The sequence below is a fragment of the Galeopterus variegatus genome, unplaced genomic scaffold (genome assembly GCF_000696425.1).
Source record: "Galeopterus variegatus unplaced genomic scaffold, G_variegatus-3.0.2 Scaffold6210, whole genome shotgun sequence".
Lineage (NCBI taxonomy): Eukaryota > Metazoa > Chordata > Mammalia > Dermoptera > Cynocephalidae > Galeopterus > Galeopterus variegatus.
The window spans coordinates 9,698-26,830 of record NW_007732321.1 but is presented as its reverse complement, the minus strand read 5'-3'; the positions used below and the strand labels follow the sequence as shown (position 1 = coordinate 26,830).

At 32.8% G+C, this 17,133-nt stretch overlaps 1 protein-coding gene across 1 annotated transcript in view; it reads left to right on the top strand.

Annotated features, from left to right (window-relative positions):
- Positions 1 to 16,802, top strand: part of LOC103605982 (neuron navigator 3-like) — a gene marked incomplete at its 3' end in the record, with an annotated part of 33,196 nt that extends 16,394 nt beyond the window's left edge. Inside the window, exons 4-5 of the mRNA XM_008590578.1 lie at positions 14,287 to 14,359; positions 16,619 to 16,802. Of these exons, the coding sequence (XP_008588800.1) occupies positions 14,287 to 14,359; positions 16,619 to 16,802 (257 nt within the window). The remainder of the gene's footprint in view (positions 1 to 14,286; positions 14,360 to 16,618) is intronic.
- Between the last annotated feature and the right edge of the window lie 331 nt (positions 16,803 to 17,133).

Below are 17,133 nucleotides of genomic sequence, written 5' to 3'. Positions count from 1 at the left end.
ATATATATATATATATATATATATATATATATATGGGTCTATTCATCCGCTCTCTATTCTGTTCTATTAATCCATTTGTCTGTTCTTTCACCAATACCATGCTGTCTTGATTACTTTAGCTTCATACTAAGTCTAGTAAGTCATGAAGTTGGGTAGTCTCCGTCCTCCAATTTTATAATACTTTGATATCCTGTAGGCAATTCTGTATCTTTTGACTCTCCATATAAAATCAGTTTGTTGACACCTACAAAATGAATTGCTGGGATTTTGATTGGAATTGCTTTTTTAAAAAAAATATTTTGAGCCCTCTCCTCTGTTTCCTATCATCAAACTTGAAATATAAATAAGCATTGTTTTTTAATGCTACACTTGTTTCTTCCATCTGTTGGAGGAATATAAATTCTGATGAGGCTGGAAGAGGAGATAGTCATGTGTGAGAAATAATGACATAGATTTTATGGTGAAATCATTGGTAAATAATACATCGTTATATTGCAACTTTAGCTCTAAATGAGACTGCTTTAAAAAGTTCATGGAAAAATGCAATTAAAAGATAACATGAATCTTTCTGTGAACTTTTCAAAAACTCCTTATATATAAATAAATAATTAATTTATTTAAATATTTAAAACAAAAATTTCAGGAATTCGCCACCACATGACCAGCCCTAGAAGAAATCCTCAAGGAAGTCCTGCATCAGGAATCCAAAAACCGATAATCACTACCACAAATACATAAGAAAGAACAAAATCCACTGGTAGAACAAAAATGCAGACGAGAAAGAGAAGCTAAATCTTACCACTGCAAAAAGCCGTAGTGACAATGTAATAATGCCCCTACTTATTTCTGATTTTAGTAATTTCAGTCTTCTGTCTTTTTTCTTGGTCAGGCTAGATAAAGGTTTGCAAATTTTGTAGATCTTTATAAAGAATCAACTTTTGGTTTTGTTGATTTTGAGAATAGAGATAGTCTTTAATTCCCTATTTCATATATTTCTGTTGTAATCTTTGTTATTTTCTACTTATATTTGCTNCAGTCTTCTGTCTTTTTTCTTGGTCAGGCTAGATAAAGGTTTGCAAATTTTGTAGATCTTTTTAAAGAATCAACTTTTGGTTTTGTTGATTTTGAGAACAGAGATAGTTTTTAATTCCCTATTTCATATGTTTCTGTTGTAATCTTTGTTATTTTCTACTTATATTTGCTTTTACTTAGTTTGCTCTACTTCTATTTTCTTAAGACAGAAGTTCACATTACTGATTTGGATTTTTCTTATTTTTCATGTAGGTGTTTACAAGTATAAATTTTTCTTCTAAGTACTGCATTAGCCCCACATCCTATAAATTTTGATATGTTGCACTTTGATCTTTATCTTAAAGTACTCTCCAGTTTCTTTGTGATTTTTCTTTTTACCCATTGTTTATTTAGGAGAGTGTTGTTTAATTTCCACACATATGTGAGTTTTCTAAATTTCCTTCAGTTACTGTGGTCAGAAAACATATTTTCTAGTATCTTAGTCTTTTTTTTAAAAAAGAAGAAAGAAAAATGTATACAAACAATAATACAATGGAAAGATTTCCATTGTCTTTCAATGCTATCTTTCCCTGAACTTTCTGAAGTGCCCTTGTGCTTATATTCTGTTTTATTGTTTTTTTAATGTAATTTATGTTGCTAAACTTAGATATTTAATTTCTGTTCTTGATTTCTTTTTATTAAGTGAACTTGTTGATTTGCTTAAAAATTAATTTGCTTTTGAGAAGTTTATTCATCTTCCTCTGTTGAAATCAATTTGATATTTGCAAGCTTTTTTTTTTTTTGTCTTTTTCCGTGTCCGGCAACAGATCGCAACCCTCAGTGTCGCCCCCGTACCGGACCGGGACCGGCAACGGGATTGCAACCCTCGGTGTTGCTCCCGCGCCTTGCTCAGCCAGTGAGCGGGAACCGGTCTGTATGTGGGATCCGAACCCCCGGGCGGGAGCGCCGCCGCGCTTCCCAAGCAGCGCGCTATCCAGTGCGCCACCGGGCCGGCCCAGATATTTGCAAGCTTTTGGAAGATTTTAGAGAGCTATTTCAAATAATTGTAGAGATTATAAAATGAAATGTGTAAATATTAATAAGTTCTACATCTCAAGTTTTTGTGAANTCCATGAATTTTTGAAGTACCCTCATAGATCCTTCTTCATTTCTAGCATGGAAATATCACATATACACACGTATGGAGCTGAGACTTTTATAAACATCTTTAATCCCTACATAATATATTGATGTCGGAACTGGAACTACTCTCATTCCCATTTCACAGATAAGGAAGCTGAGGCTTCAGGAGAATAAAAACTTCTCAGTTCCTTACAATGTGTAGATTGAAATACCAGGATGCAAACCCAGATTTATTTGACTGCAAAACTTTTAATTACTATTAAACGTTTTAAAATACTTTAAAAATACCTTTACTTAGTGGCCTCAGAAAGTGGACTAACTAATAAACTTACTCCTTGTGGCCAACCACAGACCAACTAAACAAACAAACAAAAAACCCAAGAATAAGACAAAATTACTATACCCAACCTATCCCAAAACACAAACAAATTTGAGGTGGGAAAGGAAAGCTTCATCTTGCAGTGATGTAGGACACCTAATTAAACTGCACCTAAGACTTAAATCACAATCTCAGAAGACAAAGCCTGGAGCTCTGCATATGCACAAGAATCCCAGCTCACCTGCAGCTTGCTAAAGTTTTGATATGTACTGCTTTACTGAGTAGATAATTGCATTAGTTCTCTGTGGCTGCTGTAACAAATCACCACCAATCCGATGGCTTGAAACAATGAAAATTTAATCTCTCACAGCTCCAGAGGCCAGAAGTCTGAAATGAGTATCACAAGGTGTCAGTAGTGCTGTGCTCCCTCCAGAGGCTAAAGGAGAAATCCATTCCTTGCCTTTTCTGGTTCCTGGTGGCTCCCAGGATTCCTTGGCTTGTGGCTGCATCAATCATTCTATAAGTTAACTAACAGCATATCAAAATGATTTGAATATTCGAGAAATAATTTGACAGCATTTAAACGTTGTGAACTTAGAAATGGGTGGAACAAGTGGATTTCGCATACTATTTCTGACTTTACCTTCACAGTACACAGTTTCATCTTAATAGTCAACCAAATATTTATTGAGCAGCTATTTAGTGCCTGACACTGTGTCCTATCCACCTGCCAATCATGAAGAGAGCTTGAGTCAGAAGCTGGAAATGGCTTACGTGCTTCTAAATGACAGTGGTAGGAAGCATAGTGTGGTAGAAAGAACACGTTTATTGCAGATTGACAGGTTTAAGTTTGAATTCTGACTTTACTATTTATAAATTGTATAAACTTATAAAAATTATGCTATCTCTCTAACCCTCCAGTGAATGGGAAAAAATGATACCAACTTTACCAGCATTTTTGGTGAAAATGGAAAGGGTTTTGCATTTAGAGTAAATAGCATACTTGCTTAAAACTCTGTATAAACTCCCTTTCTGTGCTAAGTTATTGAGTCATAGAGGAGAAAATTGAGAAGTAGCTTCCAATCCACTTTCCCTGCTTTCATTCTTCACATGTATAAGGTTTTTCAAACTACAGCTTATTCATGTAGTTGTTATCAGGCTAGAGTATTACAACTGACCTTTTAAATGAAATACACCAAAAGAACTTTTAAAAATCATTACGTTTTATCCATACTATCTGCAATGCAAGGAAATTCAGATCGTATGGGTAAAAATTAATTTGTGAAACATTTATTGCTGTCTGTCAATAAATCTACGTACATACCCTCATAGATCCTTCTTCATTTCTAGCATGGAAATATCACATATACACACGTATGGAGCTGAGACTTTTATAAACATCTTTAATCCCTACATAATATATTGATGTCGGAACTGGAACTACTCTCATTCCCATTTCACAGATAAGGAAGCTGAGGCTTCAGGAGAATAAAAACTTCTCAGTTCCTTACAATGTGTAGATTGAAATACCAGGATGCAAACCCAGATTTATTTGACTGCAAAACTTTTAATTACTATTAAACGTTTTAAAATACTTTAAAAATACCTTTACTTAGTGGCCTCAGAAAGTGGACTAACTAATAAACTTACTCCTTGTGGCCAACCACAGACCAACTAAACAAACAAACAAAAAACCCAAGAATAAGACAAAATTACTATACCCAACCTATCCCAAAACACAAACAAATTTGAGGTGGGAAAGGAAAGCTTCATCTTGCAGTGATGTAGGACACCTAATTAAACTGCACCTAAGACTTAAATCACAATCTCAGAAGACAAAGCCTGGAGCTCTGCATATGCACATTTTGAGTAAAACACACCATTCAATCTCTGAGCTTTAAGATCAAGCCCAGACCTTGGGTATGACTATGGAGGGGAATTCTCATCAAAGCCCCACTTATCTCTATGCCTATGTCTTCTCTCACACCCTTTTTCCAGATTTCAAGATTCTCTCTCCTAGAGCCACTTCGGCCTGATCTCTCCTTCTGCACAGGTTCTCAAACTGATTTGAAGGTTCTCTCTGATTTTAANTTTTGGTGAAAATGGAAAGGGTTTTGCATTTAGAGTAAATAGCATACTTGCTTAAAACTCTATATAAACTCCCTTTCTGTGCTAAGTTATTGAGTCATAGAGGAGAAAATTGAGAAGTAGCTTCCAATCCACTTTCCCCGCTTTCATTCTTCACATGTATAAGGTTTTTCAAACTACAGCTTATTCATGTAGTTGTTATCAGGCTAGAGTATTACAACTGACCTTTTAAATGAAATACACCAAAAGAACTTTTAAAAATCATTACGTTTTATCCATACTATCTGCAATGCAAGGAAATTCAGATCGTATGGGTAAAAATTAATTTGTGAAACATTTATTGCTGTCTGTCAATAAATCTACGTACATACTTTGTGGTCATATAAAATGGTTGTCTTCATGCAACACTGATCATTTCTTTTCTTTTGAGTAAAACACACCATTCAATCTCTGAGCTTTAAGATCAAGCCCAGACCTTGGGTATGACTATGGAGGGGGATTCTCATCAAAGCCCCACTTATCTCTATGCCTATGTCTTCTCTCACACCCTTTTTCCAGATTTCAAGATTCTCTCTCCTAGAGCCACTTTGGCCTGATCTCTCCTTCTGCACAGGTTCTCAAACTGATTTGAAGGTTCTCTCTGATTTTAACCTTCAGAGTATTTTCACACTGGCAAACAATTGGAAATTGTAGAGAAAGATTTAAGTGAGGCTCGACTTTTCAATATTCCTGGCTATTCTGAATTCCTTGCAGGTCCCTCAGTCTATGGTGTTTCTCCTGACCAGTTCACATATAGCTCCTTTCTTGGGTTCACCTTATTCCACATCCCCTCATTTGTTTAACCCTTCCTAACCTTTCAGGGACTATCTCAGGCTTCCCTTTAACAGCAAAATATGGGGGTTAAGAACGTGGGCCCTGTGTGATCTTGAGCATGTTAATTCAGTTTTCTGATCGACACTTTTAACATTGTAAATTGGTATGATAATGGCAACTTCAAAAGAAAATAGCTTTGTAACCATATTAGGTAAGTTTTAGTTACTCATAACTTTCTCCTTTCTTCGTCCTCTAAATCCTTTGCATTCTTCCCTAGGAGCCTGTGTTTCTCTGATTACAATGTATGTTGCATTAGGTTGAAATTATCTTCCTTGCCTATAAAACTATATATTATTTAAGGGCTTGGACATGTCTCAATGAACAAATAATTGTTAAATGAGTGAATAAACACAAATATTCTATGGATTTTAATCAAAGAAAAAATAGTGCTGCATTTTACTTTAATTCTCCAGATGAATTTATGTCTGGTTAAAATCATTGGATAAAATCCTGTATGATTAGTTTGGGAGTTTACTCAAACTGAGCCATCTTATCTTTTTTTTTTTTTGGTTGAAATCATATTATTTATTTAATTATTTTATATAATGACACTGATATTACAAATTTATCATGAAAAATAGCAGGTATATAGTTAATCAAAAATAGCAAAAGTCACAAAAGAATCCACCTTTCAGACACAGCCAAAGTTGAGATTGGTTGTGTTCTTCTAACATTTTCTATGTATGATTCACAAGAGCAGTAGCTAGTACTTCAGAGATTTCCTAACCAGGATGCATTTCTTCTGTAAGGAGAAATCAGTCTTTGAGGTATTATGCCTGCTGCCTGGTTTACTATTACCTTGTAATTATCTTTTTATATTGTAGTAGTTTTTGAGTCCAAGGGATAATACAGCCTTTTAAATCCCAAGTTAAAGTGTGCTCTATAAGCATAATGGCAGAAAGTAAGGACTGGCATGACATATTCTCAAGCATCCTTGTGAACAGTCTTCCTTGTGGTTGCTCTGGTTGGCAAACCCTGCTCCTCTCTCTGAAGTGTGCCTAGCTTTATTGCAATCCAACTCAGCTTTCAAGTTTAAATCACATGTCTGTAAAGCTTTGCTCAGGTCTGTAGTGAAAATTGATAACTCCATTCTTTTTGGTTCCTTACAATATTGTTTATAATTCTCTTTTGGAATTTATCATATTATATATGTGTTATTGTGATTTATGAATTTTTACTGTCTCTTCAGCTATTTTCCAAGCTCACAAAAGCAAAGACCTTATAATTCATGTTCACATGCCTTCACCACCCAGCAGGTCGTTGCCCATGATAAAGTCAATAGTTACTGAATGAATTAATCACTCAGTGTTAAATTGTGCCGTGGTTTAGATGTAATCATGTCCTGTAAGGTTGATCTTAGTCATGTCCAGATATTAAATGTAATTTTCATTAAATATCCATAAGTAAATGTGAAAGGAACCTGTGAATAGGCAAGGTATAATTTGCTAATATTGTGAAAGATGCCTCCAGTTACTTTTTCTAAAACAGATTAAACCAGTTTTGTAGTAAAAAATGCTAAAAGACTGGCTGTCATAAAACATGTAACTTAAATAAGTTCAATTCAGACCTGTACTAATTAGAAACAGTACATTTCTTTTGGAACAGTTTAGTCATCACTGAAAGAAATGAATACAAGCATTTCCAATACACATAATGTGTTTGATATACCAAGAACACATGCTAACCCTCAGGTTTAAAAAAATTTGAAGATGCAAAAATACTGATGACTATCTTGAGTTTTCATAAGTGAAGATATGTAAGCTATTTTTTCCTCATCTGAAACCCAATTTTTGATTTAGCAATTAGACATATTAATAATTAGCAAGTTTATAAGGATCAAGATAAATGTATAAGTATGAAATTAGAACAATCAGAGAAATTGATCAGTAAGAATCAAGATAAATGCACAACTATGAAATTAGACAATCAGAGAAATTTCATGGGACTGGTTGAAAATATTAGAAATAAGTTAATGCTGTAGGATATACGAGGATAGTGGCTTTGTCTTGAAATGTATCTGCAGCACTGAGCACTTATACAAGCATAAAGGAAGTTCAAGAAATGCTTGATGAATGAATAAATTAGTGGTTTGATTTAATAGCACATAAAATTAAATGATAGTGCTCCAAGATGCTAATATTAATTATACAAATAGAAAAAAATTCAGTTCTAAAAATATGAACCAACTTTTATTGAATTTGTCATTTCTTCAATAAAGAAAATATACACAGCTGTTTGTTTTCAGAATTACTCTAAAAAATTGTGATTATATTTAGGGAATTGTGATAATGTTAAGTATTTTGATAAAAATTCAAAGGTGTACCCATGTGTTTTGATACTTTCAAAAATATTGACTAGATCTAGAACTTAGGAACTTTTTGTTTTATTTTTATTATTCAGTCAATATTCTTATAGATATCCAGCCATTTTTAAATTTAACATGAAAAAAAGAGATATTAGGTGTTCCATGCAAATAAAAGGTAAGGCACAAATGGAAGATAAAACAAGAAATTGTGCCTGACATAATAATAGGGAGGTAAAAGTCCTGGGAGTGTAGTCTTTAAACTACAGATGAGAATACAAATGAGAAATATGATACCCACAGAACTCACGGTGAATTTCTTTGTAATGCTGCTTTAAAGGGAGATATATATATATATATATTTTAATATGACAGAAGTAAAATGTAAAATGCACAAATTATATAGTATGATAGTCCAAATAAGCAAACAGTGAAATTTTTGCATCCACATGAAGGTAAACTGAAATTATATGCAGTTACTTTGTTTGAATAACATAGATTGAAGCTGTGGTTTCCTAGCATTGCTGCAAATTGGAATCACCTGTAAATTTGTAAAAGGTCCTGATAACTGTGTCCTGTCCACTGACATTCTGATTTAACTGATGGGGGTATAAACTGGGCATCTATGGTTTTGAAAGCTTCTCGGTTCTTACGTGCAGCAAAGCTGAGAAACAACTCTATTAAGAGTTTGGGAAGCAGATTTAATGTAATGTGGATAATTTCCAGGAAAGTTGGTATAATTCCAAAAGCAAAAAGAGGCTATGATGTTGTTTTATACCTTGTCACCATCTATTAATATTAAGGAGTGCCATAATAATCATAGCTATTTTTTGTTTCTTGAGTTGTTGAGTTCTTACTATGTGCAGTGCATTGTGCTATGTGCTTTACATGCAAAATTTCACTGAATCTTCTAAAATGACATATAGTATCTGCTTCTCATCTCATTTTTTAAATTGAAAGTATCTGATAAGATCATCTCTATAGGCCTCAGAATCATGGGGATTCTTTGAAATTATTTATTTCTATTAATCCCAATTATAATGGTAACAAAGTTCCCTCCACACATAATTTCAATATTTATGGAATATTAATTAATATTTCTAGATGTTTTCTTGGCAACTCAAACCATGACTAATCCTTTGACATTTCTATTTCTCATCAGTTTGTCTACTATCAGCAGGTTTTGATTTTCTGCTGTCATCACCATTTTTTTCTACTGCAGAATAAAAATATTTTCTTCCCTGACCTTATAAAAGCAAAAGATGAGAAACTGAGTTAAGGAATATACAGCAGGCCTAATTCTGCTAGAGCTTATACCAGATGCCATGTTATTCATACAGTTATTCAGCAAACATGTAGTAAGCATTTTTGTGCCCAGCATGGTATGTGGTACTGGGGATAGGAGGAAATTGAGAAGAAAGATGCCTGTTCTCATCAGTAGTGTTGAGAATGGTGGGTGTTAGAGAGAAACAGCTTAGGACACCATAGAAGTCAGCTTGGCAGGGTCAATAGTCAGTAGATACACTGAAATTGATTTCTAATAGTATTTTCAATTATGGTTTGTTTATTTCTCTTTTTATTTGAATGGTTCAGGCATGAAAACGTTTTTTATTCTTGCCTTAGTTTATTTTTTCTCTCAGCAATTGTTTGTATTCCTTCAAGGGCTCTACTAGACTGGAGAGAGAGCAGTGAATAAAATAGAAAAGAATCCTCATGGAATTTACATCCTAGCTGGTCATAGAAATATGTGTGTGTGTGTGTGTGTGTGTGTGTGTGTATTTGAGCATTTACTATGTGGCATATTATTATGAGTACCCGTCATGAATTAATTTATTTAATTCTAAATCTACTCGTCACCTCTGAGCTCTCATCTTACTCGACTTGTCAGAAGCTTTGGATAGAGCTCCTCTCTCCCTGGGCCTACTTATTTCAAGTGGTTTCTTTACCCCATGTTCTCCTCATTTTCCTCCTACTTCGCTGGTGGCTTTTGTTCAGTCTCCTCTGTCGGTTCCTCCTTATCTTTCCAATGATCTCCTGTGGCTCACCGTTTGTTACCTTTCTCATTTATATCTGCACACCCTTGGTGATTTACTCCAGCCTCAGGGCTTTAAATACCATCAGGTTGAGGGACGGCACTCAGATTTAGATCTCCACCCCAAACCTCTTAATCGAACTCCAGATTCTTGTCCAACTGCCTATTCAAAATCTCCATTTGAATGTCCAATGGACTAGCCAAAATGCGCCCAAATAAATTCCTTGTATCAATCCATGTTCTCTTCCATCTTAGTGCATAGAGACNTAGAGTCTATTTTCAGCAAAACAAGAGACCAACAATTTATTCTTATTTTCAAACTGAAGTAAAATATACATAGGAGAGTATATGAAATACTCTAATAGAAATTGAGATAACGCATACATAGAAAGTGCATAAAATACCTTAATCTTAAGTACGCAACTGATTGATATTTTATATGCATATGCCTGTGTATACACCTGCTGAGATCAAAACAGAGGACATTTCCAGCTCACCGGTTTCCCCTGTTCTCTTTCTAAGTTTTACATCTCCAAAGTTCACTACCATTATAATTTCTGTTTTCATTGTCTAGCTTTGCTGATCTTGAATTTCATATAAATCGGGCATCACGTAGCATGTACTCTTTTGTCTAACTTATTTCACTCATCTTTATGAGACCTTCTCTGGCAGTCAGTTGATTAATCTGTAAAAAGGAGTTTTGGTCAAGATTGGGAACTGAAATTTAAAAAAAAAGTGATGTCCAGCTGCAACCCACAGAATTTCTGATTTGTGTGTTCTGGGGTTGGACACAGGGAATTAGTATGTTTTTTAAAAAATGCCAATGAGAATCTAACACGTAGCCTCTGGAATTGATGATCTCTAGTTTGCTGTTGTTGCTGTTGTTCCCTCATTTCTTCCATAAGTGCAAGGACTGATTCACCATCTTGCCTTCTTTTTTCCATTTTCCCTCAACTATGCACTGAGTATGCATCAAATACCAAATACCATGCTACACTGCTGAAACTACGCAAGTCGGCAAAACACAGTTCTTATCTCTCAGAGGCTTAAAATCTCAACAAACCCACATCTTCATAAGAGTAAAAATATAGCTGAATATATAAACATACCTATGAAAACTCATCAAAAAATCTCTATAAGTCCACAAACCAAATAGGGGGAATGAAGAAAGAGAGATTAAGAAAAGATTGACTTGGTCCAATAACCTAATAATTTTGAAATAGTAGTTAAAATTGGTCAAATAACTGGTTTCTTATCATATGTTGAATTTCAACTTGGTTTCATCTCTTTACTAATTTGTATGTCTAGACAAATTAATGGGGACTGAAAAGCTGTAATTTTTTTTTTCAGATATTAGAAACAGGGACACGTATTTTTTAAGGGCATCCTAAGAATTAGCTGTGATTACATAATCAGTATTTTGAACATAGTTTTCTGTGTTAGTCAACTTATTTTGTGAAAATCTTGCCGAGACCTTGCTTCTGAGGACAATTTTCCACTTTTTTATTAGCCATTTAATATAGTCACCTACCAAAAAGGCAATGTAGACATGGCAATGCTCTGCTCGTCTTTGGGGCAATGTTTTTTTCAAATTGTGGATTACCATCCATTAATGGAATCTGCAATCCATCTAGTAGGTTTTAACCAACATTTAAGTAGATTAAACAGAAGACAATACAATGTAGTAAAAAGCATCACAGTGACCTGAATTTAGTAAGGGTAATTATTGTTCCATTAAGCATTTGTTTCCATTATAGTTATGTATATGTATATTGGGTTGTGCTATTTAATGTATTTCTTGCTAAGAGTCCTAGCCAAAATTTTAGAAAATACTTTATTAAGGTACATAGTTATTTTAATTAAAATTTGACCCAAATTATTAGGTATTAAATTGTGATTTGAATTTTGATAGTTTGATATATGGTTCAAATAATATTGAGGAAAAATAGAACTGATTTCAATTACTTGAATCAATTTGATAAAAATCATTTCTTCTGTTTGCAGGTTACGAAAATTTTAGAGGTTTGGTCCAAAGAACAATTGTGATTTAATATGAGAAAAAATAATTAAAACAGTGTTTATAGTAGATATAATTAACTGGGGAATGTAGAAGGGTGATCTATTTGAAATAAAAACAGGGATGATGAGAAAATAATCTCTAGATTTTATTGAAATAAAAATAATAATTAACCAAAGTATTTTATTATATAGTTAAAAAATCCACTCATTTTAAAGTATGCCACCTGGCAAGGAAACTGATCATATAAATGTCATTTAACAAGATTTTTCAAAGCCATTTATTTTTACGGAGTTTTTTTTTTTTTTTCTGTGTGAAAAGTGTAGCATAGTATGTACGAACATGATTGAATTTATAGAAGGACTGGAACTCAGCAGGAAAATGATATATTTTCTTATGTTTACTATGCTGCTGCACTACTAGAAAATTAAGTTTGACCAATAAACAAATATTGTTAAATAAATGAGTTTTAATAAATTAGCCTTTAATAATCATATTGGAAACTCTATATTCAAGTACTTACTCTGTTTCTACTGCTTAGCTACTGTAGTAATAATGGGTAACTGAGTTAACTGGCTTAAATTGTTGGTGCCCATAATGAATGATTGTAAGAGAATATTACAAAAGGTTGAATACTCCTAATAAATAGATTCAAAAAGAATAAAGAGTATTTTTAATATTTTTTTTCATCTATTAGGGCCCTTTTAATTTTTTTCTTTTTTAATTGTGGTGCACTTTATTTTATATGCTAGTTAAATGTTAGACCAAAAAAGCTATCTTAAAAATTAATTACAGACTACTTACTAACCTTTTCTGGATATTCCAGTGAACTAGCCTGTTCAGTTATAATATAAATAACTAAAATTAGGGAATATTGTCCTGTTAACATTTTGCAGTATGTTACATGTGCATGGGTCACAGATCTTACTTTCTATAAAAACCATATAATTGCTATGGAATTAATAACATCAGGACTGTTACTACAAATACTTAAATATAAAAATATCCAATCCCCTTTCTTAATACTAATTATTTCAGTAATTATTTGGCATTTTGCTTTTCTTCATTTTTAATGGACCTGAAAAAAATTAATTTCAAAGAACGCTTTGGCTGGATACAGTAGAACACCCAATTTGCCTCATTTCTTCTTTTCTTTCCTCTTTCTGTCCTTCCTTATATAATCTTGTTTTCTAGTAGCAAAGTGAAATGTAAAGAAAGGAAAGAATTTGATGTGTATTTCAGCACCTAGCCTCATTGGATATTCAGATGCTGATGAGCAGAACAAGATTCATTAGCATGTTCAGCTCTATTCTTTTTTCAGTAGAATAAATTCAGTAAAACTTACTTTGCAGTAGATAGATATAAAAATCATTTTTTCTCAAAGCAAATGTGTATATTTTGGCTGTCTGTAGTTATTTTTAAGCAAAGAACATCTTATTGGATATTATTACTTAAATTTAATTTTTGCACAAAATTACATTTAAAAAGGAATGTAAATAGTGTGTCCATTTTTAAAGGGCAGATTCTTGAATTGATTTTTTCTTTTTATTTTCTTTAAAAGACATTTCGAACTTAGTACGAATCTAAGCTAGAGAGGACATTGGCAGAACCTTGTGTGTCCTCGTACATCATTTTGATGAGAATTTAAGAAGACAGAAAATAATACCTTGCCAAATTATTAACTTTAAATCTCTTGTTTACTTTAGAATATCAAGATTTATAAAATACCAGAAAACCCAGGGACTGACACAAAGAATTGTAACTTTCTAGCTTTCTACACTAATATAAAAGTCTTAGCTCTACAATTGCTGTATAACGTTATGACCTTTTAACTAACATAAAGCAGTCATTTGCTTATTTTATTTAATTTTATTTTATTGCTTCTCACTCTAAATGGTTACAAGCTGTACTTAAATCAACTATTTAAAGGCCATGGGCATCACTTTTTTAAATTGCAAAGGCAGTAACTATATTTAATCAGAGGATTACTCAACTGTAGAAATAAAATTTTTAAAATAAAGATTTGGTATGGTTTAGGATGAAAATATGCTTCATTTCTTTCATATTGTATTAATCCTTTCTCTGTCTTATCTTTTGGTATACTTAACATAGATTACTGGTTGAATCTCAGTTACCCACATTCTAACATTCTAAGACTCACGCATGCAACAGTCTCATCCTCTATGGATGCTTTTATTGAGACTTATTTGAAAAGCACAAAATCCGGTTTTATGTTAAGTAGGTGGGTTGCTAATCTTCAAGAATGTCATTCTTGTTCAAGCCTTTATGAATTGTTTGTGAGTACCACATTGGACAATGAAAGCTTTATACTCATTCTGCAATTAGCCAAAATAATTCTAGTTAAACTCTGGCAAAGATCTCTACTATGAAATGAATGTAAAGTATTCATTCTTTATCTTTCTTTCTGGTTTCATTCTAGCTCATGTATTTATTTAAAAATAATGCTCTAAGTTGCTTTTTCACTGCTTTTCATGTTGCAGATTGAAAATGTTGATGTCTGCCTTAGTTTTCTAGCAGCCAGAGGAGTAAATGTTCAAGGTTTATCTGCTGAAGGTAAGAAAAAGCGGGGTCGTCACAAATGGCATTGATGTTTCTTTAAATATTTTTTGTAATGTAAAAAATGTAATGTTGGAGTAGATGGCTCCTTAATACATTAAAGGAAATTGGCAAAGTTTCCAAAATCATGGAAACATAAACATAATTGTGATTAATGTATGCCTTATTTAAATATTTTCCATACGTTGCCAGAACTCTTCTTTTCATGACCGAGTATATGGGAGGAGAGTGAATGAATGAAACTTCTTGATGTTATGACTAGTTTATGGTATTTTTAAGTTCTTAAGTAGATGTATGGGTGATTAGATAAATGCCGGATAACAGATGAACATAAATACAGGTAAGATAGTATAATTAATGCTCAAATATTATTTTATCAATAACATTTCTATAATATAATCATGTTGATGGTGATACTCAAAAATTTTAGTGGGTTTGAATGTCACTATGAGTTCTTAGATAATTAGCACTAATGGTATTAATAACTGTTATATGTAAAGGTTTTAAATCATCAATAGTTTGAAAGATCATCACTAAAATTGAAATGTAGCCAAGTGGGAAAAGATTGAACTAGTTTTGTCATCTTTTTTGTCTGAGCCTCTTTTCCTTCCACATATAAAAGGTGGCAAAAGTTTGCAAAAACTTGCCATATGTAACACAAATTTTGTCATGCCAAAGTAAATAATGTTTCAGTTTCTTTTATCTTTATATGCTATGAAGTGTCAGCCCCAGCACAGGTATATGCTATGATGTGTAATTAAATTACACGTTTAATGTCTTAAAAGCTTAGGTTCAAACCTAACTGGTGGTTCTGTTACTTCAATTGAAATGTGAATAAAATGCCCCAGGATAATAGTTTGCTTTCTAAGTGGAAAAAGGCAGGCTGGAAATGCTACCATTTGTTCATTTTATGTCTCTTCCTTCTCACATGACAATCTTTATTAAAATAAGCTTGCTGATTTTCGTTCATCTTTTAAAAATATACGAATGTTCAAAAGTGATAAATTAATTAAACGTGATCATAAAAACAAGAAAAATTTAAAAACTATTTAAACAAGATCATTCATGTTTATAGGAGAAAATTAATACTTTGTCCTGGTTGTCTCAGATTGATCAAGCCAACTCTTCTATATTACAGAAAGTGTAAGGAAGGTCTGGAGGTTAAAAAGAACAACCCCGAGGTTAATTTTATGTGAATAGTTTCACTGTAGTTTGGATGACACTATAAATCTCAAGAGAGCAAGAAATCCTATCGTTTGTTAATGTTCCTAAACTCTATAAGGGGACATAAAACCTTGACCACAGAGAAGGATGTATTTTATTGCCAACAGCAAGTTTTATTTAAAATATGATTATATGTTCTGTAGTTTTATTTTAAATTTTGCCTCCTTCTCTTTTCCTAATTTTTAAGTTATAAGTACAGGAGAAAAAACTAGACTCATGGTGTAGCTGATGCTGTGAATTTAATTTTTTAATTTAACATTAGAAAAACTTATAGAGGAGCCCCACCTGTTAGAACCAGGATTCCCACTTATATTTATTCAATTATGTTATCTAATGTCATGTAAGCTGATCTTTATTATTTATTAATATATCACATGCATTAAAATAATTATAACATTAAAAATTAATATACTATAGTCTTTTTGGAAAATATATGTATCTTTGGATATAAATATATATTTGGAAGTTACATATGTGTATGTATGTGTGTATATATATAATATATATAAATAAATTGGTTAGTGGGTGTTTTAGAAGGAATGTTGACTGCTATAAATGCAATTGGTATTATGACACGCACCCACATGCTCAGTATTTATAAATGCAGAACAACAAACATTTAAGTGGCTTACTTTCTCCAGTTCATAGCCAGTGCTGTGGTGGGAATAGCTGTGTATATTTGTGAGGGCAGAGGAGTGTGAAATCATATGATGAGCAAAAGAGAGAAAGCTCATCCATTTCCAAGAAGAAGCTAACTCTAGAAAAACTGTAGTTCCGGGGCAGCAAAGTACATTTCTTTTGAGTAAGCTTTGGTCTCTCTTCCCTCCTTCCCTTAATTTTCTCCCTGAAATTCCAAGCTATTTGAAAATGTTAGCACATTTTAGAAATTCAGATTTGTTTAAATCCATTATAGAATCAAGTTGTATTTTTTTTATTAAATTTATTTTAAGAGGATTGCACTGAGAGTTTCGTTTGTTTAAAAAAAACATTCAATTTATATAATACTGTTTTTATATTTTCCATTTGATACAGAAATAAGAAATGGAAACTTAAAAGCCATTCTAGGGCTGTTTTTCAGTTTGTCTCGCTACAAGCAGCAACAACACCATCAACAACAGTACTACCAGTCCTTGGTAGAACTTCAGCAGCGAGTCACTCACGCTTCCCCCCAATTGGAAGCCAGTCAGGCCAAAACTCAGCAAGATATGCAGTCCAGGTAAGGAAAGGAAGCAGGGAACGTGTTTAAAATTAGTTTGTCTGTATACAACTTGTTTTTAATAACTTATTGTTTATGAGTTTGAAAAAGTACTTATGTAGTTGTATGAGTGCCATCGGATTATTTGACTAGTGTCATAGAAGATAAAACCACTTTTCTTTTGCTTGGACAAGCAACATCTATCATCTTTTAGGTAAATATTTTTGTTTGTTTTCTAATGACGATTGTTGTTCTGTATCAAAGTGTGTGAAATGTCTTTGGTGGAAGTAATGTGATATGGCTACTTCCTTCTACAGATTACTTTAGTATTTAGAATGTGCTCTTGAGTTCT